This window comes from Sporothrix schenckii, assembly GCF_000961545.1.
Source record: "Sporothrix schenckii 1099-18 chromosome Unknown Cont48, whole genome shotgun sequence".
NCBI lineage: Eukaryota > Fungi > Ascomycota > Sordariomycetes > Ophiostomatales > Ophiostomataceae > Sporothrix > Sporothrix schenckii.
In genome coordinates, this window is record NW_015971149.1 from 458,580 (window position 1) to 483,687 (window position 25,108).

The 25,108-nt window shown below is 56.4% G+C and overlaps 7 protein-coding genes across 7 annotated transcripts; 4 read left to right on the forward strand and 3 right to left on the reverse strand.

The window, feature by feature from the left end:
- Positions 1 to 2,028: 2,028 nt before the first annotated feature.
- On the forward strand, positions 2,029 to 3,219 carry SPSK_01184 (cytoplasmic tRNA 2-thiolation protein 2; the record flags this gene model as incomplete). Its single annotated transcript, XM_016728115.1, has 1 exon — positions 2,029 to 3,219. One exon carries the CDS (start codon positions 2,029 to 2,031, stop codon positions 3,217 to 3,219), a length of 1,191 nt encoding a protein of 396 aa, XP_016583983.1.
- Positions 3,220 to 3,516: 297 nt separating this feature from the next.
- On the reverse strand, positions 3,517 to 4,608 carry SPSK_01204 (uncharacterized protein; the record flags this gene model as incomplete). The annotated part of the gene is made up of 2 exons (XM_016728135.1): positions 3,517 to 3,922; positions 4,064 to 4,608. The coding sequence occupies 2 exons, from the start codon at positions 4,606 to 4,608 to the stop codon at positions 3,517 to 3,519; spliced, it is 951 nt and encodes a 316-aa protein (XP_016583984.1).
- A 2,375-nt stretch (positions 4,609 to 6,983) lies between these two features.
- On the forward strand, positions 6,984 to 11,613 carry SPSK_00979 (uncharacterized protein; the record flags this gene model as incomplete). The annotated part of the gene is made up of 3 exons (XM_016727911.1): positions 6,984 to 7,003; positions 7,191 to 10,308; positions 10,381 to 11,613. The coding sequence occupies 3 exons, from the start codon at positions 6,984 to 6,986 to the stop codon at positions 11,611 to 11,613; spliced, it is 4,371 nt and encodes a 1,456-aa protein (XP_016583985.1).
- A 1,043-nt stretch (positions 11,614 to 12,656) lies between these two features.
- SPSK_01147 (palmitoyl-CoA hydrolase) lies at positions 12,657 to 14,037 on the forward strand (the record flags this gene model as incomplete). Its single annotated transcript, XM_016728078.1, has 3 exons — positions 12,657 to 12,761; positions 12,853 to 13,860; positions 13,981 to 14,037. 3 exons carry the CDS (start codon positions 12,657 to 12,659, stop codon positions 14,035 to 14,037), a joined length of 1,170 nt encoding a protein of 389 aa, XP_016583986.1.
- Positions 14,038 to 14,500: 463 nt separating this feature from the next.
- On the forward strand, positions 14,501 to 15,751 carry SPSK_01170 (uncharacterized protein; the record flags this gene model as incomplete). Its single annotated transcript, XM_016728101.1, has 1 exon — positions 14,501 to 15,751. The coding sequence occupies one exon, from the start codon at positions 14,501 to 14,503 to the stop codon at positions 15,749 to 15,751; it is 1,251 nt and encodes a 416-aa protein (XP_016583987.1).
- A 728-nt stretch (positions 15,752 to 16,479) lies between these two features.
- Positions 16,480 to 19,567, reverse strand: SPSK_01004 (regulator of nonsense transcripts 1; the record flags this gene model as incomplete). Its single annotated transcript, XM_016727936.1, has 2 exons — positions 16,480 to 19,347; positions 19,418 to 19,567. 2 exons carry the CDS (start codon positions 19,565 to 19,567, stop codon positions 16,480 to 16,482), a joined length of 3,018 nt encoding a protein of 1,005 aa, XP_016583988.1.
- Positions 19,568 to 20,851: 1,284 nt separating this feature from the next.
- SPSK_01020 (RhoGAP group protein) lies at positions 20,852 to 23,497 on the reverse strand (the record flags this gene model as incomplete). The annotated part of the gene is made up of 3 exons (XM_016727951.1): positions 20,852 to 22,374; positions 22,452 to 23,070; positions 23,156 to 23,497. The coding sequence occupies 3 exons, from the start codon at positions 23,495 to 23,497 to the stop codon at positions 20,852 to 20,854; spliced, it is 2,484 nt and encodes an 827-aa protein (XP_016583989.1).
- Positions 23,498 to 25,108: the final 1,611 nt, after the last annotated feature.

A 25,108-nucleotide genomic window follows, 5' to 3' on the forward strand; every position in this document is an offset into this window, starting at 1 on the left:
TGAAACGAGGAAAAGACGGCACAAACAGAATGTAAGAAGTATAAAGCGGGACAGACGAGCTTGTTCGTGCTTTGAGACGAGGAAAACGAGGAAAGAGCGTGATCCGAGATGGGAAGGGACGGATCTTCGAGGCGAGGCAGGCGTTGTACTGACACTGGTATTCTCTGTGCCTGAGCAAGGCAGTCGGGATGAAAATGGGAAGGAAGGGGCAACGGACCGCGGATGGTATCGCAAAAGGACGTGTAAGGCTTTTTAATTGAAATCGGTCTTCACACGGCCACTAACAGCGCGGCATGTTTCGACAGACGCAAATGCTATACGAAATAGCTCCACCGGCAACGAGCTGCGGTGTGAGTTTGGGCACTAACATCACACCTTGCCGGCCTGGTCATCTCTTACGTAGCCATCACCACGAAGTTGCCACCCTAAAGGTGGTCATGAGCAGACCTTCCGTGACTCCCAAGGGCCCGGAATTACTGAAAGAACCAAAAAAAACGCCTTAAAATCGAACAAGAAGCCGCCCGAAGGCAACAAGCAGGGCGCTAATACGAAACAGTATGAAAGACTTCAAGACGGCACTTTCCCTCTTCCCGAGTCATCCGCAGAGCGCGATGTGACCGTAGCAGATGCATTTGAAATGCAGTTTTGTCTTACTGGATTGCTGGGCGCGAGAAAAGAAGAGTCGAGGCGGCCTCATCCTGGCCAGTGACAGCGTCTCCGTCGACCGGTAAGATATCATTAAGAATGAATGGTAGAGGCTGCCTCACACCTCAAACCGGGCTGAGGGGTGGGTATCGCCAGCCCAGCAGTTGTTGGCCTCTGTTTCAGCGTGCGTGCTCCACGCACCTGTCGTGCCCATGCCTGTCAGACCTGTGCCAAAACAGGGAAGGGGCATCACCGCGTGGCTGTGCTTGCCTCTTCTCGTACGTCAGACACGACATACAAAACATCTCGAATGCGAATGAACATTCCCCAATATTGGATGGCACAACAGCAGTAAGAAAAAGGACCAGAGGACCTATGGAGAAGACTGTTTAGGAGTGGGGCCGTCTCTCGCATAGCATCTTGACCACTTCCTCACCCCGTAAATCACTGCAGCCAGTGGACTTCGCCGGAACGAGAAACCAGCCCCATTCATTGGGATAAAAATAAATACATACATCAACTGGAGAAGAGGCAGCCTGTGAAGGCTTGGGGTTTTCGTTGGGCTTGAAAGGCAAGACAGGCAAGAGACACCAACAAAAACAAGAACCGGATATCAGTCGAGACTAGTTGAAGAGCTGGGCAAGACTTAAACGCAAGCTGTCATCCGGAGAGAGAGACAAAGTGTCACGTTGCTTATTGTCTCCTCTTCCGGCGGTCTGGCGACCATGATATTGATATGTCATGGGACATTTCTAAGTTTAGAAGCAATCAGGCTGGACACATGTGTCGGCTTCATATGTGTTTTTCCTGCTTAGCTTTTCTAGACATTTACTATTTTGAATCTCACTTTCGACAATAGTATCAAAACTCATTCATAACGATATTTATGAGATCAGGAGTCGCGATGATTGTGAGATTTGAAATGGCCAGTTTGTTAGTGTCACGTGAGTGACACCGGTGGCCATTTTCACTGCTTTTGGCGAAATTTTAGCCAAAAAAATCTAGATGACCATCGATTGAACTTACAAACCGATTGCAACTTTATGTCATGAGCATAAATATCAACAAAAATAAACAGACTGCAGCCATTCCGGAATCTTGTGGCGCTGATATACGTACTCCTGCAGGCTCAGCCAGGAGAGAACCCTGCTCTTGAACCCCCTCGTTCTTTTTATCCTCTATTTTCAAGGTACCATGACGCAAGCGGGGACCGACAATCAGTGTCGGCGGTGCAGAGAGCAGGTGGCTGTCCACACAATCCGAGCTGATCCTATTTGCAAGTAAGTCAATATCGGCGAGGCTGCTTCAGACGCGGCTCGGGGAATGCTGAATGTTTCTTTTTTGAATATATATATGAACAAAAAAAAAGGGAGAAAGTAAGCTATGACTAACTCAAGCAGTGCCTGCTTCTCTCACTTTGTGAAAACCAAAGCCGTAAAGCGCCTTGAAGTACTGAACCGCGAGACCAAGAGCTCACATACTGGCCGGCCCGGCGGTGGTGCCCCCAACAGCAACGTCCGGAAGTTCTATGTGGGCCTATCATTTGGACCCTCGTCGTCTGCGCTCGTGGACATTTGTGAGCAGATCATTGTCGGCCGGCTGTCCCGGGGCAGGGATGCCGCCTTCAACCTCCATGTCGTTCATGTCGATACAGAAGTAGACGGGATGAATACAGATGCAGACACACCATCCCCGGCCGAGCAGTGCCTTCAGTGGTGGCGGGCGCGGTATCCCCGCTTCACCTTTGAACGCGTACCCCTAACGGACATTCTGGCGCTCGATACAATCGACTGGGCAGCACTGCTGCCACCACCGCCCTCAAGAACAGAACAACAAGACACGTCACAGACACGCCGCCCGTCGACATCGGCGGAGCTACGCGCAAGCCTCTCCAACCTTCCGTCGGCAACGTCTCGGCGAGACGTGCTGGACATCCTTGTGCGGCGGCTGTTGATATCAAAGGCTGCGTCGACAGCAGAAGCTGCACCGTACGATGCCCTGCTCCTCGGTTGCAGCACCACGGCTCTGGCAGAGAGGACGCTCGCTGAGACGGCCAAGGGCCGTGGCTTCTCGTTGCCGTGGCTGATCAACGATGGCACCGTGGAAGACGGCGCAGGACACAAGATCGCCATCTACTACCCTGTGCGGGAACTGTTCCGCAACGAGCTGGTTCTCTACCTCAACGCAGTGGCCCAGCCGCCACTGACAGAGGGCGACTTTGTCCTCATGCCGGCACCGGCTTCATCTGCGGGAGCGGTTGTCTCCCACAAAGACCTCAGCATTGAGGAGGTTATGACACGCTATTTCACTGAGGTGGAGGCCAACTACCCGTCGATTGTCGCCAACGTCGTGCGGACGACAGCCAAACTAGAGCGCCACGGGCACAGCCATAATCATGCCCACGACAGTGACGACGGAGCACCAACTGGCTGTCGGGTCTGTGGCATGCCGCTCGATGAGGCTGGCAACGAACGGTGGAGGGGCGAGATTGGTCATCTTGACGGCCCCGAGGGCGACCCGAGACTACGTGTCGAGAGGCTCTGTTATGGGTGTGAACGGTCCATTCACGGGTAACCAAGCGACCGATGCATGTTCTCAAAACATGGAGCATTGAGTTATTTCGTCCTTTCTTTGAAGCATAGCGTTACGCCATTAGAGATAGCATGCCAAATCTACGTTGTCACCTGTACCACGCGAGTCTAGCAAGCGACAGATGATGCATGGCATTGTGTCGTGAGATACCCGAATCAAGAGCCAAACTGTACATGTATCTCGTCCAAACCGACTAGAATACGATTCAGACATCCTCCAACCCTCTGTCCGGTGCGGCCAAGGCCAAAGGCCGAGAAGGGGCCGTTGCATGCAATCCGTCTACTTAATGCGGCGAAGACGGAAGTACATGAAGATGGGGAACTCGGTAAAGTTCTTGGACGACTCGATCTTATCACCTAGCGTGCGATCGGCCGCCACCTCCTCGGGCGTAAAGGCCGGCTCTTCAATGCCGTCCAGCGCCAGATGGCCCGACTTGAGGAACGTGCCGAAGAGCTCGTGCAGTGGGCGGTGGAAGTAGAACTGGGCGCGCGACTGGTTGGGCCAGGCATACCCACGCCAGGGCGCTACGTGGAGGTAGCGATCCAGCTTGACGCTGCGAAGCACGCCCCGCGTCGTCATGGCGCCTCGCCCATCGCCACCGTCGTCGTCGTAGTCGTCCACCAGCTCAATGTGCCTGCGCGTGCGCGGCGTGATGAACACGGGGTGCAGGAGCGAGCCGACAAAGCTAAGTCACAACCGAGGATGACGGGACAGTATGAGCGAAAGATCATTTTGGTGTGATGCCTCCTGTCTCGTAGTCTTCCAGCTCCCCTCTCCTACCCTTTTGTTTTTTAATTTTCAAAAATGCACCAGGATGTATACTTACACGCCCCCAACAGCAAGCATGTGCGGCAGCGCAGCAGCCAGCGGCTCCAGCGTGGGTACGTCCATGATGGCCATGTTCATCAGGATAACGTCAAAAGGCTTGTTGGTAGGCGGTGACGCGTAAAACGGCTTGAAATCGTCGGGCTGCGTCGCATCCAGCTTTTCGAACCGGATGTTGCGCTGCTGCGGCGTCACGTCGGCGTTGTCTGCCGCCCAGGACCGCGCACGCGACAGCATCACGTCGCTGCCGTCTGTGCCCGTGACATCCACAGGACCATGGGCCTCGCCTGCAACAATGTCACCTCCATACTCGCCGCTCCCGCCCAAGTACGACACCAGCCAGCGCGCCGTCAGACCATTTCCGGTCGAAATGTCGAGCGCCCGAACGGCTTCGCCGTCCTTGGTTGCCTTCTTTTCAGCGAGGAACCGCTCCAGGACCGGCTTCTCCAGCCGTTGCCAGAAGACGTTTCCGTCACGACCCATGCCGGCGTCCCACTCGGGCGCGAGCGTGGACCAAACGTCCAGTGCATTGGCGTTGATCGACATGGTGGCAATGGCTCTGCGGTACTAAGGGAGAGACGGGGACAAAAGAAAGAGGATTGAGAGTGTGAAAAAGAGGACGACATCGAAGCAAAAGAAGGAAGAGCGAACGAGCCGTATATGCAAGACTTTTCACTTCTCTGTTATGTCGCCTTGCCTCCTTCCCGTTTCTGCATCCTGCTCCACTAGTCAAATTAGGCAGCCACGGTCGGCAACACAACGTGAGACGGAAATTCTGCCGTCTTGGCCCATGTCTGCACATTTCACGTGATTAAATATGCCGCCGGTCGTGAGACTCCGGCAGCAGCCAACGGAGCGGCGGCGAAATGTCAATGTCCGTCCCCCGGGCCGGCTTCCCAAATAGGCATGACGGGATTCCACACAAAGAAACGGCCATGAGCGACAGGATGCACAAGGCTGTTGTCGCAGCCTTGCGATGCTAAATCACGGCTGCCTGATCGGGTTGCCAAGATTTCCGTATCGTTCATCATTGTGTGTCGCATTATTGTTTTTACCTGGTGGGCTGGCTACTGTCTGCGGTTGCCCGTTGCAGTCGGGTTCTTGCGGGCGATCAAAAAGGGTGCTTATCCGCGAGGATTTTGGCTTTGTCTGATGGCGTGCATATCATATCATTTGCTTCCATTCGTCTTTGCCGAAAGACTGGTCTTTTCTGTGGCGAACGACATGTTTCAGTCGTTCGTGGCTTACTATTCTTACCCTTCCATCGTCCCGGTTCGTTTGTTATTTGGCGATTTCTTTCAGATCCAGCTATTTTCATACCAACTGGTCACCCTACCGAGCCTACCTTTCTCGTTTTCTACTCTTTCCATCGCTGTCTATCAGATGCAAAAACATTAAAAGCATTCCTTGTTTTTGCATCTGCGGAGTTTCAGTAAGAGTAATTACTGGTGGACACGAACAATCAAGCCAAAAGTGGACATTGGCGCACCCCGTTCCAAGGACATCCAAGTATCAAGAAACAAGCGCTGATCTCCAAACTAAAAGGATGTTGTAGGAGCTGTTGGAGGGCAGGTTTGGGACCGTCAGATACAGATTCCGGACAACCGAGACATTCAACTGCCAGCTGCCCTGACAGTCGTTCAACACTAAAGCCCCTGAAAGAATTAAGTCTATGAGTATTCTGTGAGTGTTGGCTGCATTCTCCGTCCAAAATATCTCAAGTCGCATCTTCACCGCTAGTTTTTGGGGGGTCGTTATTAGTACAGCCAAGCGTCTGATCAACACGTGTAGGACCGTTGAGAGGATCTGTAATGCACCTAGCGAGGAAGCAGCGACCCATTGAAGGAGCCTATGCATACAAGCCATGGAAAAGCTCAAGTATGCACGTCCAGGGCAGGAAGGAACAAACGATTTGCGTTCCTTGCAAGCAGCTTGTATGTCGTAGCTTATTTGCCAGTGCCGGATCTAACTGTGTCCTATCCCACCATAAACTAGCTAATGGGGCCTGGAACCACAAGACCGGACCAAGCTCCGACGAAATAGACAGGTGGAATCGACCGACCAGAGCACACTACAAAGTACGCGTCTTGGGCCTAAGCCACAAATTCCACACTGGTCCCTGGGCTGTAATAACCTTGCGTGTGGAATACCTTTACGACGTCATGCCCCTTCTGTTTGGCCCCTGCACCTGCCCTGGCGCTCCCTATAACTGTCCACCTGTGCTTTCCCATCTGGTCTGTTTTTCGACTTGTTTTGTGCTCGCTCCTGCCCTTACCGCCTCCATGTTTTTGACATTGGTGGCCTCAACGCACCTGCTGCTTCTGACCCTACCCTGTTTCACCAACTAGACGACTTCCCACCAACTGTCAAGCTATCCTTCCCGTTTTTGCTTTGGCTTGACTGCATCCAACTTCTCTGGTTTCAACGGAGTCGCACCTTCTCCGTATGAATACTCACTGCTACCATCACTTGGTCGAATAAAGCGGGGGGAAAGAACGACTCGGTGCAAAACGCTAACGCCGCACACCAAAGACAGAATATCCACACCACCAGCCCACTTACGGTGTACTAATCCACATCGCAGCCCAGGAGAGCTTGCACTGGATATATGACCACCTTTCCTCTCACCCCCTCCCTCCCCTCGGACCACGTCTCGCTCGCCACTCTGCCGTCCGTCTTACCTGCGGACAACTTTGCAAAGTCCAAACACCCGATCGATATAGTCACAGCTCGACGGCGCCTTGCTTCGCGCGCTGGAACGGACGGGCCTCGCCTTCGGACTCTGAAGCCCTCCAGCCATTGAGCCATTGGCGTCACTGTCACATATCTCCCATCCAACCACCCCTGTCGCTCGACTGCATCCGTCCTCGTCTTATTTAAGACCCCTCGCACGGCTTCGACCGCGCGCCGTATCCGTCACCATGTCGGAAGCCGGTGACAGGTGAGCTTACCTTGTGTGCCAGCAGGCCACCAACCCCATGCTCTTTTGCCCTGCCTGTCTGAACCCATCCCCTGTCTCTTCTCGTGCCTCCCCGTTTCCTCAGCATGCTGGATGGCTTACTGGTTAGAGCACCACTGCTCACTTCCCTTGACTCGCCGCTAATCTCCTCCTGTTCCACGTCCCATAGCACACACAAGCGAACTAAGAGCGCCGCCCTCTCTATCCTCCGGCGGAAGGACCGAAATACCGCAGCTGGCACTGCCAGCGGCGCCGGCACGGGCGACGAGGATGCCACCTCCGAGGACGGCTCCGTGAGTGCGCCCCTCTCCCACTCCAACTCCGGCCGCGACCTGCCCGCCATGGCCTACCAGCAACAGAGTCAATCCTCTTCCTCTACCCCCGTGCCCTTCAAGGGCCACGTCTCGCGTGCCTCGGGCGCCGGAGGCTCGCTGACCGGCCGGAGTCCTTCGTCCACCCATGTTGCCTCTTCACGACCCGGTGTTGCCAATGCCAGCAGCTCAAATGCCCCTCCTGCAATCAACCCCGCCTCAGGATCCTCTCCGTCGTCCACACTTGAGCAGTCCGTACGCAAGTTCCGCATCGTGGAGGCCCTCCGCAGCGGCGACACTGCCTACATCACCAAAGCCATCCGCGAAACATCCGATACTACCGGTGCCCGCGCGAGCATATCGTCCTTTGCTACCGCGTCCGCAGCTGGTGCGGCGGCTGGCGGTGGCCTTGACGACACAACTGTGTTGCACCTGGCCATCCAGTGCGCCGAGTTCGCCGTCGTCGAGTACGTGCTGTCGGATGGCGCAGGCCTCATCGACACCAACGCCCGCGACAAGGACGGCAACACGGCTCTGCACCTCGCAGCGGCCCAGGGGCGCACTCAGGTCGTGCGCCTACTGCTCGAGCAGAAGGACATCAACGACTCCCTGCCCAACGGCCAGGGCCGTCTGCCGCTCGATCTCGCCCGCAACCCCGAAATCTTCCAGCTCCTGCAACTCTCTCGGTCGCTCTTCACGGAAAGCAAGATTAACGAGATTCAGGACTTGATTGCCCGTGGCGAGTACCATACCCTCGCCCAGGTGCTGGAGGAGCCGCGGCTCAAGACCGTGCTCGACATCAACAGCACCGAATTCGTCTCCGACCCCGTCACCAGCCAGGCCGGCGGCACCCTTCTGCACGAAGCGGCCCGCCGCAAGAACTCGCAGCTCATCCAGGTTCTGCTTCTGCACGGTGCCGACCCGTTCCGCCGCGACCGCAAGGGCAAGCTTCCCCAGGACGTTACCAAGGACGATGTGACGCGAGCCATGCTGAAGAAGTCGCCTGCGGCTGTCGCTGCGCAGCGCGGCATCCAAGAAAAGGCGGTTCTCGGCGCCGCCGCACAAGGTGGTCTTGGCTACGGTAGCAACCTCGGCGGCGGCGGCGCTTCGAGCTCCGCCCTGGGCGGTGGTACTGCCGGTGGTGCTGGTGGTAGTGCCAGCGGTGCCGGAGGCACAACTGGCAGTGGTGCGGGTGGCCCGCCCGATCCGCTTGCTGGCCGTGAAGCCCGCGAGATGAAGGGCTACCTGAAGAAGTGGACCAACTACCGCAAGGGTTACCAACTGCGCTGGTTTGTGCTTGAAGATGGAGTTCTCAGTTACTACAAGCACCAGGATGACGCCGGGTCTGCCTGTCGTGGCGCCATCAACATGCGCATTGCGCGCCTCAACATGAGCGCCGACGAAAAGACCAAGTTTGAAATTATTGGCAAGTCATCCGTCAAGTATACGCTCAAGGCCAACCACGAGGTCGAGGCCAAGCGCTGGTTCTGGGCGCTCAACAACTCCATCCAGTGGACCAAGGACCAGGCCAAGGAAGAGGAACGCCAGCGCGCCCGCAGTGCCGAGCTGCTGCGCCAGGCTAAGGCCGACCACAGTTTGCAGCCGCAGGCCTCGCACCAGTCCCACCTTTCCCTTTCGCAGACGACGTCCATCAACAACGATGCAGAGAGTGCCAATGCCAGTCCCAGTCCCGCAGCCGCTGCCGCCGGCATTCACGGTGACTCGGGTCGCCGCAACAGCGCACAACTTTCCCGGATTCAGTCCGCCGCGCAGCGGTCCGTGTCCCACAAGGCCATGGTCACGGCCGGTGGTGTCGGCGCCAGTACCGCTGGCAGCATCGACGATGACACGGGCACCGGTCTGGGTGTCAACGATTATGCTGATGCGGTTGAGGGCAAGGCCGGTGGCGCTAACTACGACAATGGCGGCGATGACGACGATCCTGGTGATGACGATCTCGATGCGTCCAGCGGCCACGACCGTGACGCACCATCTGCCACACGCGACGCACTCAACATCACCGCACAGTCCGCACGCCTCCAACTCGAGACCATGGCACAGGTCAACCAGGCCCTCGTCGCCGAGGTCTCGCGCAACCCGGCATTGACGTTGGCCGATACCAAGACGACCGCCGCGCTCTCTACCTACGATGCCGCCATTCGCTCCCTGACGGGCCTTATTGGCGACTTGATGCGCATATCGCGTGACCGTGACGCATTTTGGCAGTACCGCTTGGACCGTGAGGTCGAGATGCGCCGCATGTGGGAGGAGAGCATGGCACAGGTTGCGCGGGAGCAGGAAGCGCTGGAGGCGCGCGTTGGCGAGGCGGAAGAGAAGAAGAAGTCGGCCAGGCGCATCCTTAAGGAGGTTATAAACAACGGCATGCTCGACGAACAGCCGGCGAGTAGCGCTGCTGCATCCCCGCACCTGGGCAACAGCGGCGTCCTGGCCGATTCCACTGCATCAGCTGCAGTTGCTGCAGCTGGTGCGGTGGTAGTCGACACAACAACGGCAACTACGGCCGTGGCCGGCGCCGACAGCCACCATGATCTCATCATCCCAAGCAGTACAGGTGCCAAGTCGCCTTCAATCTATACGGCAAACACATCGAGACGGCAGACCGTGTTGGAACAGGTGGCCGCGGCGGGCCTGTCCGACTCGGACGACGACGACGACGACGAATTCTTTGATGCGGTTGATGCTGGGGAGGTGGTTGTCGAGTCAAGATTGCCGTCCGAGACAGCGACCGCTACACTGAGCAGCACGCAAGCAAAGACTGCTGTTGTTGATGAGACAGCTGAGGTCGCTGCCAGCTTGACGGCCGAAAATGAAGCGGCCACTGTTGGCGACAGTAGTGGTGGTAAAATTGTCGTGTCGTCTGGCGTCGATATCAGCAAGTCCTTCAAGGGTTACGAGAACGGCATCCGCCATCGGCTGAAGATTGACGCTGACAACCGGCCGAAGCTGTCACTCTGGGTGAGTTTCCAACTGCATTGACAAATGTTTCATGTTCCTTACTCGCGCGACACTACTGACCCACAACAATAGAGCATTTTGAAGTCCATGGTGGGCAAGGACATGACCAAGATGACGTTGCCTGTCACATTTAACGAGCCAACGTCGCTGCTGTACCGTTGCGGCGAGGACATGGAATACGCCGACCTTCTGGACCGTGCGGTCGAGCGCTCCGACTCCATCGAGCGTCTCATCTACGTGGCGGCCTTCGCAGCCAGCGAATACGCATCTACGATTGGTCGTGTCGCCAAACCCTTCAATCCGCTTTTGGGCGAGACGTTCGAGTACGTGCGCCCAGACAAGAACTACCGCTTTTTCATTGAGCAAGTCAGCCACCACCCGCCTGTTGGTGCCGCGTGGGCTGAATCGCCGCACTGGACCTACTACGGCGAGTCTGCCGTCAAATCCAAGTTTTACGGCAAGTCCTTTGACATCAACCCGCTGGGCACCTGGTTCCTGAAGCTGCGGCCGAAGCATGGCGGCAAGGAAGACTTCTTCACGTGGAAGAAGGTCACCTCGTCCGTCATTGGCATCATCACGGGCAGCCCTACGGTCGACAACTACGGCGTCATGGAGATCAAGAACTGGACGACAGGCGAGATTGCGTACGTCGACTTCAAGCCGCGCGGCTGGACAGCCGCGTCGGCCTACGTCATCTCGGGCAAGATTGTGGACGCCACGGGCCGCGTCCGCGTCTCACTCGGCGGCCGCTGGAATTCCAAGATGTACGCGCGCATGACCCCTGGCTACCAGGCGAGCGTCACGGAGCTCACTGGCAAGAGCTCGCCCAACGGCAACGGCACGAGCGACATTGACGCGGCCACCGGCCAGATCAGCGGGCCGATGGCGGACCCCAACCGCGTGTACTTGATCTGGCAGGCCAACGAGCGGCCCAAGGGCATCCCGTTCAACCTTACGCCGTTTGTGCTCACGTTCAACGACATCAACGATCAACTGCGGCCCTGGATCGCGCCCACCGACTCGCGGCTGCGGCCGGACCAGCGCGCCATGGAGGAGGGCAACTACGATTTTGCGGCCACAGAGAAGAACCGTCTCGAGAACGAACAGCGGTCGCGGCGGCGCGACCGCGAGACGTTGGGCGAAGAGTTTGTGCCGGCATGGTTCGAAAAGGCCAAGTGCCCAATCACGGGCGAGGCGTACTGGCAGTTCAACGGCAAATACTGGGACATGCGGGACCGGGCCGGCCAGGGCGACCGCAGCGTGTGGGACCATTTGGAGCCCATCTTTGTGGAACAGAACCAGTAGAGACTTCTGCTGTCTTTTGGTGCAGTGGGAAGAAGGCTTTGCTACATTTACGAAGCGATGTCGTGATTGCTCCCAGCTGTGCAATTTCGAATCCACCATTCTTGACGTCGGCATCTTGCCATTCTTTGCTTTTTTGTTTACACTTTAACTGCTTTTCCTTTGCTAGCTTTTTTTTGTTTCCGTTTTGTTATGTTTTGTACCATAAGGACTAGAGGTGTACACGAGACAGATAAACCATTATATACATACTGCATTGCCACTGGTAAATATATACAGCAGCCGCGCAGCTGTAAGCCCACCACCTGTCCCAGTGTAAGGCGTGTCTAAAGCCGTGGTAACTGTCGGCATTCTGTTCCAATAAAAATAGCAGGCAACTCCTTTATATTGATTTTTCTGTCATCAATATCCACCAATCCACGAAAACCCGGGGTTTTGGTTTATTTACTTGTTCTTTGTCACCAAAAAAAAAAATAATAAATAAAATACCCAATAAGCATGGGCATCGAATTAGCTCAGCCTTATACCGCGTAGCATTTCTCCTTTTGTTTTCCCAGCCTTGTCCGTGGCCATGCTGTTGGGTCACGGTGCCGAGGTTAGTGGAGAATTGGCTGGTCGTCTCGTTATCGCTTTGATCGTTTCCCGAAACACGGCCAACTTCCACTGGACAATAGGCGTGGTGTTCTCTCCCAGCATCTTAGCGCCTTCAGCACCAAAAGTTCAGTTCCTTCCGCGTGCGTACATGCCCCTGGCAATGCCAAATTTCCCCATTCGGCATGCTCAATTGCGCTCCTTCCTCCACGCCCCTAAATTGCAGTGGGGACTTGTTCTAGTACGCCGTTTTTGTGTAGCCTTTTTATTACAGGCCGTGACACGCGCGCTTGCCCTTTCAGGTAGATACCTCGGTCCTACACACATTATGCCGGTCCCAGTAATTAACCTTTTTCATTTATATGGTTTCGCGCCCTTCCATTTTCCTTTCCCATTTACCGCTCTTGTCGCCATCAGACGTCAACGCATACATACACATCCGGCAAATCTCGACAATGCCTCAGTCGCATCCTACGATTCTCCGGCCGCCGCCGCCGAACCCGGCGTTGTCGGCGCTGGAAAACGACCTCGACGTCACGGCTCTCGGCGTTTTGGGCGAGGTAAGAACCCAAGAAATCATGAATTAATGCAGCTTGTCCACCCACTTCCTCTTTGCCGTTTTCCCCGTGCCACGCGTCTCTAACATACCAGGACATTTTCACAAATACCCGCCCGCCGTGGCACCCGCCAGGCGCCCGCGGTATCTATGGCGGCTCGGTCGTCGGCATGTGCCTTGCCGCCGGCCAGCGGACGGTGTCGCCTGAATTCGCGCTGCACAGCTGCCACTGCTACTTCTTGCTCGCCGGCAACGCCGACGTGCCCATCCTGTTCCACGTTGAGCGGGTGCGTGACGGCCGCTCGTTCGTGACGCGCACCGTGCAGGCGCGCCAGCGCGGGCGCTGCATCTTCACGGTGACCATGTCCTTTACCGTTCTCCCCAACACATCCACGGCCGCCACGGCGACCGCCAGCCTGACGCCACCGCCGTCCCGGGGCTTGCCCGCGCGGATCGCCGGCGTAGGCCACCACGCGGCCGCCCTGCCGGACGTGCGTCCGCCGGTCCCGCCGCCCGGCTACGAAGAGCACGATGCTGTCGACAGCGTGTACATTCGCCTGGGCCGGGCCTTTGGCAGCCCGAAATCCGCAGTGCAGCCGATTCTGTCGGGCCCGATGATGATCACGGGCTCCGACGACGCGCCGCACCTCAAGCAGACGATGCACTGGGTGCGCGTGCGCGGCAGCATCTCCAAAGAGGGCGGGCGCGCGGCGCACCTCAATGCGCTGAGCTACGTGACGGACAACTACTTCATCGGCACGATTACGCGGATCCACCGAATGTGGCGGTTCCCGATCCCGGTGGCGGGCCTGCTGGGCCACGACGGCGACAACATGTTTGCGCCGGAGCAGGTGCAGGCGATGCGGGACCTGGTGGCCTTTGAGACGGGCGGCGCCACGCTCGAGTCGTTCCTGGGCCAGCCCGAGGTGGGTATGGTGGTGAGCCTGGACCACACCATCTACTTCCACGAGCCGGATCTGGTGCGGGCGGACGAGTGGATGCTGGCGGTAATGGACAGCCCCTGGGCGGGCGAGGGCCGCGGCGTGGTGACGCAGCGCATCTTTAGCAAGGACGGCACCCTGCTGGTGACGTGCATCCAAGAAGTGAGTTATCCTTCTCTTTTCTTTTCTCTTTTCTCTTTTCTCCTTCCCTTCCCCCCGTCTCCTCTTCCCCTCTTTTCTTCGCGATTGTCGTCAACCACTTTGCTAACTCGTTCTCAACAGGGAATTATGCGGTTAAAGGACGACGAGCATAAGGGAACCCCCAAGGCCAGAATATAATGCGTGTGTAGAATGTAGCTGTACCACCTAAATGGATTAGACAGGATAGTATCTGAATCCTTATATTTTTATTGTCACTTTTGTTTCTCGTATCGCAAACCCGAGACGGATATCCCCAATGGGATGTCATTCATGTCGAACTTTACATTGGATTACAGTTCTGACGTATTTTAGGTCGTTTGTCCAGGGCATCATAAGATTTGACTGTCAATGTAACACTGACACCGTCAGCTCACTGAGGGTTGACTCTGCTCGGTGACCGTGGGGACCTGTAGTGGGGCTCTCCCGTTGGCCGAAACCGCACGTGATAGACCCAACTGCCGATAATTCAACACCGGATAACGATGGATCGCGCTTAATCACCACTTCCCATTGAGCAACACTTCGAGCCAACATCACCACGCCGACCAACATCGCCGCGGGCCCCTTTGAATCAGCCAGCGATCACCACACATCCCCGACCATGGTTCTGCGGATACCGGCTGGCGTAGCTACTCGCCCGGCCGCGCCAATGGCATCGGCAGCGTGTCCCTTTGCAGCTGTAGCAAGAGCCCGTGCCATCGTCCTCGCTCGCAACCACCGGCCTCTCCTCGCACACAACGGCCGCCTCTACTCGACAGGTCCATCCTACGACCGTTTCGGCCAACCGCTGCCGCAGCAGCAGCAGCAGCAACAATCGCAAGGTCCCCTGCCGCAATACTTTCCGCCGCAGCAACCACCGCCGTCGCGCAAGTGGACATTCCACATCCGCCGGTCGACCTTTGTTCTTTTGGCCTTTGGTGGCTTTCTCGGCTGTTACACTGCCTTCTTTGTCTACGCAAAGCCCAGCCCGCCAAGGGGTAAATTTGTCCGCGGCTCCGAAGCCGAGCGCAAGGCCAAAGAAGACTTTGGGCGCGTGGCCGACGAGACAATTGCGTTGGTGAAGCAGCTGCAGGAAGACCCGGACTGGGACGAATGGGATGTCGGCCAGCGGTGGCGGGAGATTGAGGCTGCCGAGGCTAGGGAAGCCGCCGAAGCTAGGGAAGCCGCCGAAGCCGCCGCGCAGAAGACGGGCGGCGCACCGCCCAACAGTGACGTGCCCGGTGGAGAGGTGGTGGATGTGGCCGACGTCTCGGCTGACGTGACGCCGCTGTCGTCATCGCTGCGGTTCCCACAGACGGTGTCCCTCTCCAATCGTGACGGCAACGACAACGACAATGCCAGTGGCAGCGGCAACGCCATCCCGGCCCCGACGCCCCAGCGCACGCGCCTGACCACGGGCGCACTGGGTGGCCTCCGCGGCATAGGTGCCTACCACCGCATCTTCCACAACCCCAGCACGGGCCAGATCATTAGCATCCTGCGCATCGGTGACGCCCTGGCTGGCTGGCCCAGGGTCGTGCACGGTGGCGCCATTGCCACCATCTTGGACGAGGCGCTCGGCCGCTGTGCCATCCTGTCGTTCCCTGCCCGGACCGGCGTGACGGCGCGCCTCGAGCTGCAGTACCGCAAGCCCGTCACAGTCAACAACTTTTACGTTGTGACCTGCAATCCGCTGGTCCCCGACGAGTACAAGAACAACAAGGACGGCGTCGACAGCAACGGCAAGGAGCTGCGCAAGCTGTGGTGCGAGGCGGCGCTGGACACGCTGGACGGCCAGCGGTGCGTCGAGGCTCGCGGTCTGTTTGTGGTGCCGCGCACGTACAAGCTGGGAAAGGTGGAGGACAAGTTTTAGGCGTGGCCTGAGATGAGACACGAGCTGGAACGTAGAGTCTAGGGGATACGATGGCAAGCCAATAACGAACTGGCACTCTAGACAACTAAATAGAGGGCATACAATAGACAAGACTGGTCTTGTCATGGCGGCTCGCATCTCGCCCATGGCAATTACATTACCAACACTTTAGATCGCATTTGGCTCTGTCACAATTGCAATTGAGCTCCTACAATTTGAAACACCGTCGCAGTTGTATAAAGATAAAGAATTCTCTCTGCTGTGGAGTGTATCGGCTGTTTAATAATTTCCCTTCTTGGCAACCAACCTTGCTGGCGGTCCTATAAGATACTCGCCCAGCTTCTCTTTCGTCGTACATCTTGCACGTCTCTCTTCCACCCGAAGGCATTGTTCTGTAGCGAAACAACAACTTCGACATGCCCTTGCCAAGCCAAGCAGAATCAAAAAAAGAAAAATAAAAAGTCCTAGACAGAATAAATAGATGCACATATGCAGGCAAGACTTCGTGGCAACAACAATCCATATGCCATCTCTTCCTCGAAGCGGCCATCTTCAGATGGCAAAAATCTCGTCTCAGCAAGCAAATGTCCGTGTCACGGCCCTTTACCTGCGTAAGCAACCTCAGTGGCACACTAGCTGGAACAAGCCATGTTGTTGGGCAACGAGTAAAAAAGTCCAAGTCACCAAGCGACCAGGTGACAAAGTGAAGGGGGTGCGTTGTGGTGCAACTACCACACGATGTTGTCGTAGTTGACAGGCAACTCACAGCCAAGGCCGAGCTTGAGTCCATCAACCACAACAGTAGTCGTCTCCTGCCTCAGCGACGCCTGCGAATTGGCGGCCGAAGAATGTGTGTACCCAAAGTGCGGTGTCTTGGGCATCTCATTGCCGTCCTCCTCGGGCTCGATGTCGGACAGAATGAGGACTGGAGCGTCAAAGTCTTGCACAGGTAGCTCCTCGCCGGATGGTTCCCCCGCAGAATCATCCTTGGTGTTCTCTCCCTTAACGATCTCGTCCTTAATGGGAGCATCCTTGACAGTCTCTTCCTTGACCAGCACCTTCCCAGGCACGTCATGCACAGTGGCAATCGGCTGAGCACCCCAGGTGATGTTGGCAATGCGCCCTTCACCCAGGCCATCGAGTCCTTTCTCGCAAGCGCTGTACAGCTTGCGGAGATAGTTTGTCTTTTGGAATGTCTCGGCCTTTGGCATATTTGGATGCATAAGGTGCCATTCGCCCTGACGTGCGCGAGTCAGGCCAACATTGAAACGGTACATACCGTCCATGAAGCCAGTCGGATACTCGCGAACATAGTCGATGGCGACTATGTCGGCCTCGTGGCCCTGAGAGCTGTCCCATGTGCGAGCTTCAACACGCTGGGGAATGCGATGATTCGGATGGGCCTTGGCGAGCGCTTCAATCGCTTCCTGGTACTTTGTGACTGCAGCCTTGTATGGGGCGAGGAGCAGGATAGTACCCTTGTTGTCTTCGTTTTCTGCGCTGCGGAAACGGGGGTTGTTGATCAGCTCCCACACTCGCTCCATGGTCCATTGCATGTGTTGTTGGTGGTACCAGCTTGTTCCAACCTTCGTGGGACGGCCAACACCATTGAGGTGCACAATCAGACGAGGGGTACTACAGCGAAGACCAGCGAGGCCGTCAAGGTAGCCGCGGACAAACTTCGCCCACCGGGGAAAGCGGTCAATGTGCGGGATTCCAGAAACCATCTTGCCGCCATAGATAAGCTTCGATGGCAAGCGCTCAAGTCGTCCAAATGCGCGGTGATTGATGAGCAGTTGGTGATTCAACACACCAGCGAGGTAAGCGCGCTCCATGGCCGAGGTTGCAAGCTGCCGGCCATGAGGATTGGTGTTGTTGCTTTTCACGGTCGGCTGAGTCTGGCGGTGGTCGCCAATGAAAATCCAACCAGTCTTGGGGCAGAAATTGGCAATAGAAATCAGCGTGGACAACTCACGCGCGTGTGCCGCCTCATCGAAAACAACCAGGTCGGGAATAAACATGTGACTGAAGGCGGATGCAGCAACGCAAGGCGTGGTGGCGATGAAATCTGCCAGGCGGAGAACAGCCGAGTATAGGACGTAAATTTCGCGCCGAAGCTGGCGGTTCTGGAGCGGACTACCATTGCAGGTCGCAATGGCATCGGTGAGTGTCTCAAATTCGTCCCGGTGCTTGTCGTAATGTTCCCAGGCTGCTTCGTCGAGGCTCGGGAGAATGTGCTGGTGGCGGGTGCGTGTTGGATCTGGGGCCGTTCCCGCCGCGTGTTGAGTGTACAAGCTCAAAAAGTTTCTCGAGAAGTCCACTTCTGGTTCTTCACTGCCTTTGGTACGGGTATTCATGGCTCCAACACGAACACTGCGCTTGAACTCGGTGCCGAAATTTTTCATCCGAATCGCTCGTTTCGGGAGCCCAGCGTTCTGCATCAGCCAGATGTATTTTGCGGTTGCATCGTCCAGTGGACCATTGATGTCAAGGAGGTAAAGGACCTTGGCACGGGACTTGCTCTGCATCAGACCAATGACAGTCATGACCCAGTCTGTCTTGCCGCCACCGGGGCCACCAGGAAGCATGGCGATGCCGTAGGGCATCTTCGAAAGCAGGCCATTGTATGCGTTCCGTTGATGCTCGTTCATTCGAGCATATTTCTTGAGAATGGCCGAAGGAATGCCTGAGCCAGGCCGGTTCGGCTCGCGCATATGAGGGTAAATGTCAAAAATATTGACAAAGGACTCGGGCTCGTGGAAATCCAGGAGGTACTTGAACGCTTCAACTTGCTGTGCCTGGACTGCGCGAGGATTGATCGGCTTCTTGACGACAATTGGTTTTGTCTCGGGAAGGAGCTCAGGGGCCAAGTCCAGCCAGACACCAACCTTTGTGACCTGCTCGGATTCTGCGCCACGATTGACTGTGGCCAGTGGGGTGACGGGAGGAATGTTCGACGCCTTGACAAGCTTGCTCAACGATTTCATCTCGGCCTCGAATGTGGCATCCGACTTGGTGAAGAACAGGCCAACACTGACTGCGTTGTCCTTGGTAAGTTCCAACTTTTCGAGATTTTCATGTTGTTTGCCGTCACTGGGAATCAGAGCGTGAATCACGCAGTTGGACTCGTCCTCTGACTTGACAAGCCTGACGTTGAAGACAATGAGCTTGGACCAGGACTCTTTGCCCTTGCTGACCTCGGCAAAGTTGTTGTGAGCACGCCGCGCGTTCCACCAGGCCGAAACACCTTCATCCGAATTTGGGTTGACAAGACGGAGCAAACAGCTCTCTCCGACATTGGGAATGCGGGCCTCGATGATCTGTCTCGGTTCTACCAGAATCATCCAAGTCGTGATGTCGTCGCCTTCGGGGATGGAAACAAGGGGCCAAGCCTTAAAGGAGTTGCCTTCCTTGTTGAAATCATCGACATCCTTCGTCTCGAGGGCGTCCTCATACTCAGAGGCCTGCTTGTGGATCGTTTTGAAATGCTCGATGGATTTGAACCGCACAATAATGTCTGCCTTGGGAGGCTCGTCTTGCTGGAGAAGGCGCTGCGGTATGTGGGAGACGTTGTGGTTGTGCCCGTCTAGCTCAAACTGCGAGGAAAAGAGAAGACGTCAGCTAGGGCCTTTAAACTAATCAGGATCTAATATGTTTGTTACTTACTTGGAGCCTACCGCCAATAGAGTTCTTGGCCAGGAATGCTTCCATAGCAGAGAAAATCTGATCGATATTGTTCGGATCATCAATATCGTGAGAACCCCAGGCCGGCTCATTTTCAAGGCTGGTGACGGAGATGTTGTCCACAGGAGCCATGGTGAAAAGTACAAAGCAATGAGCGAAAGGAAAGACGAGAGCGACAAATAATTGACCAAGGCAAAACGATGGTATCAACAGAGGAAGAAGCGACGAGGACAAATACTAAGAACTCCACACCGCCAGGGACAACAAGAGAGAAAAGAAAGTAAGGTCTGAGGAAGCTCAAAACATGTCTCGAGTGTCAAAGACAGTATTGAAAGACGTCCTAAAAGACGAACGTGTGTTGTAGAGCGAAGGAGAGTGTGAAAATCGTAAAAAGAAGAGGTGAAAAGGGGGGAAGGAGGACGCAGAAGCCAAGAGGCCAATGGAAAGTAATAGGCAGGAACTGCCAAAGGGCAATGGGAAACGTAAGAACGAATAGTGAAGGCCCAATCTTTCCACTCTTGATGCAAAAGGAGCAAAACACAGAGGGGAGATGGTGATGGTTGCTTGAGAGAAGAGAAAAGAGGAAAGGAGGGGAGAAATGGTTTGGCAACGGAAGAGAAGATTGAATTTTTTTTACTCCTTTTGGGTTGTACGCAAAGTCTTGAAAACGGCAAGAGGAGGTTGGTGTATATTTCCAACAGAGGAAAGAACGACCTCGTGGGTACGCGTGCCTTCCCTTTCTGGCGATATCAGGACAAACGGCAAGGTAAAGCTTCCACTCCAAGCACGAAAAATAGGCAGACGCGTCAGTTTCTTGTCACCGCTTCGAAAGAGAGACTAATTGCCCGCGATGAGAGGGCACGTTTTGTTGCCGTGAAGTTATTGTTCGCTTCGTGAATTGGGAGTTGGTGATCAATACGCATGTCCTATACGGGGCAGATAATGGAGAGCAGAAAGCTGAATGGTGCCCACAGACGAGGACTCGTTTCTTACTGAGCCGTAAGTGAATGCACAGAGAGCATAAGGAGCCTTCGCTTGGTGGAGTGGACGGGAGACTGCTGGATATCAATGGCATCAGTCACGGCTGGTCGTGTAGATTACGAAAGAGGATATCAGATTAAGAACGGGTTCCCTAGCTAGAGTACGATACGTGTAAATGATGGCACCCGGTAGCATAATTTTGGTATGACAGTAGTAAAGCAAGACACGACAAACGCGGTAAATGAGAAGGGCAAAATGAAGGGGAAGGAAAACAAGAGAAGGAAAGTAAAGCAGAAACAATAGTAATACAAATCCCGTTTGCTTGATTGCATGGATGGGAGGCGTGGGGTGAAGCAAACGCAGTAAAGTCCATCATACAACGGTCGAGCAAGCACAGCACATCCACGTGCAGGCGTTCCCTGGGCCTCTTTTATTCTAGTCCTCATCAAAAATCTGGTACGTGTTCTGCAGGATGGTGTCGATGACCCGCACGTGCCACCGCGCCTTCTCCGGATCGCCCATGCCAGCACCCATCAGCGTTGGGCCAAACACAATGGCCAGGTTCTGCGACGTCATGCGGGTCACGGGAGCGTTCTCAACGACCCGGTTCAGGTGCAGGATGAGCGCGCGCAGCGTGGCGTAGTTGGGGTCGGGAAGGTCGTTGATGACGGCGTGCAGCGAGTCACGGCGCACCGTGTCGTCTTCGTGCTGGGCGGCCTCGATCAGGCGGTCGTACTGTTGGCGGGTGAGCAGCGGGTCGGGCAGATCGCGGAAGAACTGCTTGAGCAGGCCGGCCACGCTGTTGACGTCGTGGAAGAAGTTCTCGGGGTTGCGGAAGTCGAGTTTAGGTGAGGACGAGTCGGTGTCGAACATGGACTTGAGCTTGTTCACATGGGGCAGCGAGCCCGATAGGCGGTAGATGCCCTCGACGGTCAGGCCGAAGAGATCCACGGCCTGGATGCACTGGTACACCACCAAGGGAACGGCCACACTATCGCGCTCGTACAGGGTATCCAGCGAAACGCCAAACATGGGCCGCGACGGTTGGCCCTGGCTGACCATGGAGCCAGCACCTGGAGCACCGCCGGGAACCGCAGCCACAGTGTTGCTTGCTGGCGGATGCTGCATCAGCGGGTTCGGTGGACCATTCGCACCCTGGGGCATGTGCTGGTGCTGCTGCTGTGAAGGGAGGCTGCCCGTGGTGTCCGGCGATGCCAAGCTGGGACCAGTCTGGAAAGGCAGCGCGCCGAGCTGTGGTGGGCCTTGGGACGCTGGTGCCCCGCCGCCGTAGGGGGGGTTGGAAGCGGTCGGAGGTGTATAGAACCGAGACGGCGGAATACCAGCACCAGCCGAAGCCGGCGAGTACGGGGCCACATTTTCGCTGCCAGGAGGAGGGGCAACGCCGCCAGTGTTGGCGACAGAGTTGCGGACCTGCAGAGGTTGCTGCGGCGTCTCGAGTGCTGACTGGCCGCCGAGCTGGGGAGCACCGTTGTTGGGGCCATAGCCACTGCTGTAACTAAAGCTACGCTCGTGGCTGGAACCCGCTACCGGTCCTGCGCTGGCGCGGAAGCCCGACTGGCCGACGGAGCCGTACATCTGGCTGTTGGCTGTTGCTGGGGCTTGCGGCGAGTGCAGCGAGTCGGAATAGGCCGGTTGTTGACCTCCAGCGGCGGCAGGTTGCGAGACAGACTGCGAGAACGTGTGTGTCCTTGCTGACAATGCGGGAACCTGCGATGCGGTCGATGCGGAGCCGCCCAGCACCGCGTGCCGCTCGTACTTGGGCTCGCCCGTCTTTGCGGGTACCTTGGATTGGAAGCCGCTGAGGTAGTTGTTGAGGTCGCGCTCGGTGTCGATCGAGGTGACCACTTCACGCAGGCTGCGGGCGTCGGGTTTTTGGGCGGACTTGATCGGGCTGATGCTCAAGCCATTGCTAAGAAGAAGCTTCTCGCTGAAGGACGCTGTAGAGACGACGGGACATGGTTAGTCTTGAAAGGCACCGTCAGAATGCAGAGAGGAGCGACAAAGGCCAGCTTACCGTATTTTTGAACCTGCAGAACCATGCCGCCATCACACTCACGCACGAGGTCCTGCAGCGCCTTGATAATCTCCGGGCGGCCGGTTGCCAGAAGCTCGGCACGCTCACGCGACAGCGTATCCACACGGCTGTGGTAGTCCTCGTCAGAGGCCTGCACTTTGCGCAACAGGTCCTCTTCCAGCTGGGCGGCAGACTTGGGGCCCTTGAAGCCGAAACCACCGCGGCGGCTGCTCGCATCGCCTGTGCGCGCGCGGTCGTACTCTTCGGCGAGGGAGTCGTATTTGGCCTTGGATTTGCGGGTGGCGGTCTCGAGGTCAGCGACGCGCTGCTCAGCCGCCAGGCCAGTCTGCTTCCAGCCTTTGCGGTTCTTCTCGGCAATCATGGCGAGCTCCAGCAGATCCTCGTGCATCTGGTGCAGTGACGTGGAGAACTGGTAGCCGTTGTCGGCCATGCGACCGTGGATGTCCATCATCTCACCGAAGGCACCGCCAAAGGTGCTGCTGCCCTGTCCCGGATCGGCACGAGATATGCTGTCCTGCGTCGAGCGGGCAAGCTTACGCATGCCGGCAGAGTAATCTTCTTCGAGCTGGGCGCGTTTCTTGAGGAAAAGAGCGAATTCCTGTGGAGAGGGATGGCGGGTTAGCACATCTTTGTCAATATGCCTTCCTTAACACGCCTAGTCTAGGCTCTCGCTTCTCGCTTACCTTTGCTGTGCCAATGCTCTGTTTCAAGCGATTGAGCATCGTCACGATACCAATCTCAGACTGAAGCACCTCCTGCACTTGTGGCGGCACCTCGTGGCCATTCGTCGCTTGTGCCGGGGGGGCAACAGGCGACGCATCGCCGCCAACAGCTCCAGCTCCAGCTCCCGCCGCAGGTGCCCCGCCCACTGCGAGCGTATCTGCTACAGACGTGCCATCGAGCTCGCCAAATGTGCCTGGTGGCATGGACGCCGTTGTCGGGGAGGTCTGGAACTGCAGGCTGCCTCGCTGGTCGTCCGGGGACATGCCAGAGGCGGCGTTCGGGTAGTCCGAAGCGGCCGCCATGGGTGCGAGTGGGGATGGGAACGGAGAAGGAAGGAATGAGAGCTTGCGTCGTCCAAAAGACAAAAAGAGTATCCGAGGTCGTCAAGGACACGCTGCAATCGTGATGGGGTATTGCTTTGAGAGTATCGAGACAAGAGTGAGCGAGAAAATCGGCGCGCAACGACAAAAACAGGAGCACGAAACGGTGGTCTCCTTTTCGCGGGAAGAACGGAAGGGCGCAAGCGACGACTGAAAGACAGCCCAAGAGACACAAGAGACAAAAGTAGAAAAGTCGAAGACAGCAATGGCGCAGCACAAATGTCTTGTGCTTGTGTAGCACTGGGGGCTCAAGATGCGGTGAAAAAAAAGAGGCGACGAGGAGACGAGGAAACGAGGAAACGAGGAAGGCCTGTCAGCAGCGTGGGTCGAGCCGGGGAAGCTCGCGGTTTTGGTGTTGTTTTTTTGAGTGTCGCACAAGAGGACGGATGCGCTTCCCGTGGTCGCGGATGGGGAGAGGCGAGAGCGATGGTGAAAGGAGGGTTGGAGAGTTTGGCGAGGATGATTAGGAAGAGGAGGCACGACGTCGTGAGAATTGGCAGAAAGTTAAAGTTGCCCAAAATGAAAAGAGGAGCCTTAAAAAAAGTGAGGTAAGCGCGACGTAGCAGGGGACCCAATCCTCGACGGCCAGCAGAGGCAGGAGCCGAAGACCAGACAGCGAAAAGGGAAGGACCGTACGGTGGGCCTGAATCGACATGCGCAAACCGAAATCAGGTAAAATGATTCAATGAGGGTTAAATAAAAGCAATGACGTTCTTACAACAAAATGCGTGCCAATGCCCCTTCCTTGCTTGTTCGAGGATTTTTGTTCGACGGCGACCACTGCAGGCGCGCCTTCCATTTGGCGTCGGGACGATTTTGTGCGTTTGCGCCAGTGGCTTTTCCTGTTTTCCGGCGGGCGCTTTGCGTCCTGGATTGGGCGCCGGAGCCCCTCCCTCTCTGCCCCTTCTGTTCCTGGTTTTTTGGATGAAACATTGGCGGGATTATGCGGTGCAGGACACCATCACGCCCGCCCGCGGGGTTGGAAAGAGGTAGGGAGGGAGCGGCCACAGCGGGCGCGATGCTGAACTTGGCGTGGCGTGCACCACTGGATCGCCCTACCGAGTGCGCTAAGCTTTACTGCCAGCGCATTCACCCCATCATTGCGTCAGAGCTGGCGAGTCGTTGTGGCTGATGTAGGAAGTCTGGCGGCCATTTGGCTTCTGCCTGAATCGATTTATTTTACGGATATGTAGTACAGTTTATCATGGCTTTGTTGGCTGCCGGAGTAAACAATATGGCGGTAACGAGACAAAGTACAATTGGCATCTTCGTATCGTCCACGATCGTCCAAAGCAGCGGCACATGAGTCTCGGCTGCCTGTGGCCTTCACGCGTGCCAATGGCAGGTGACAGATGGCTCTGAGAGCCCTTGGCTGCCGGATTGAGCACAGACATCTTGAAGTGGTGCGTGGTCTAAGGGAGGGCTGCGGCTGCCATCCGTGATCGTGGAAAGCCGAGGCGATAAACTAGCACAAAGCAATACTCAATCGCAAATCTGGCCCAGCAATGCCTTGTTAAGCAAAGCAACCTTGGT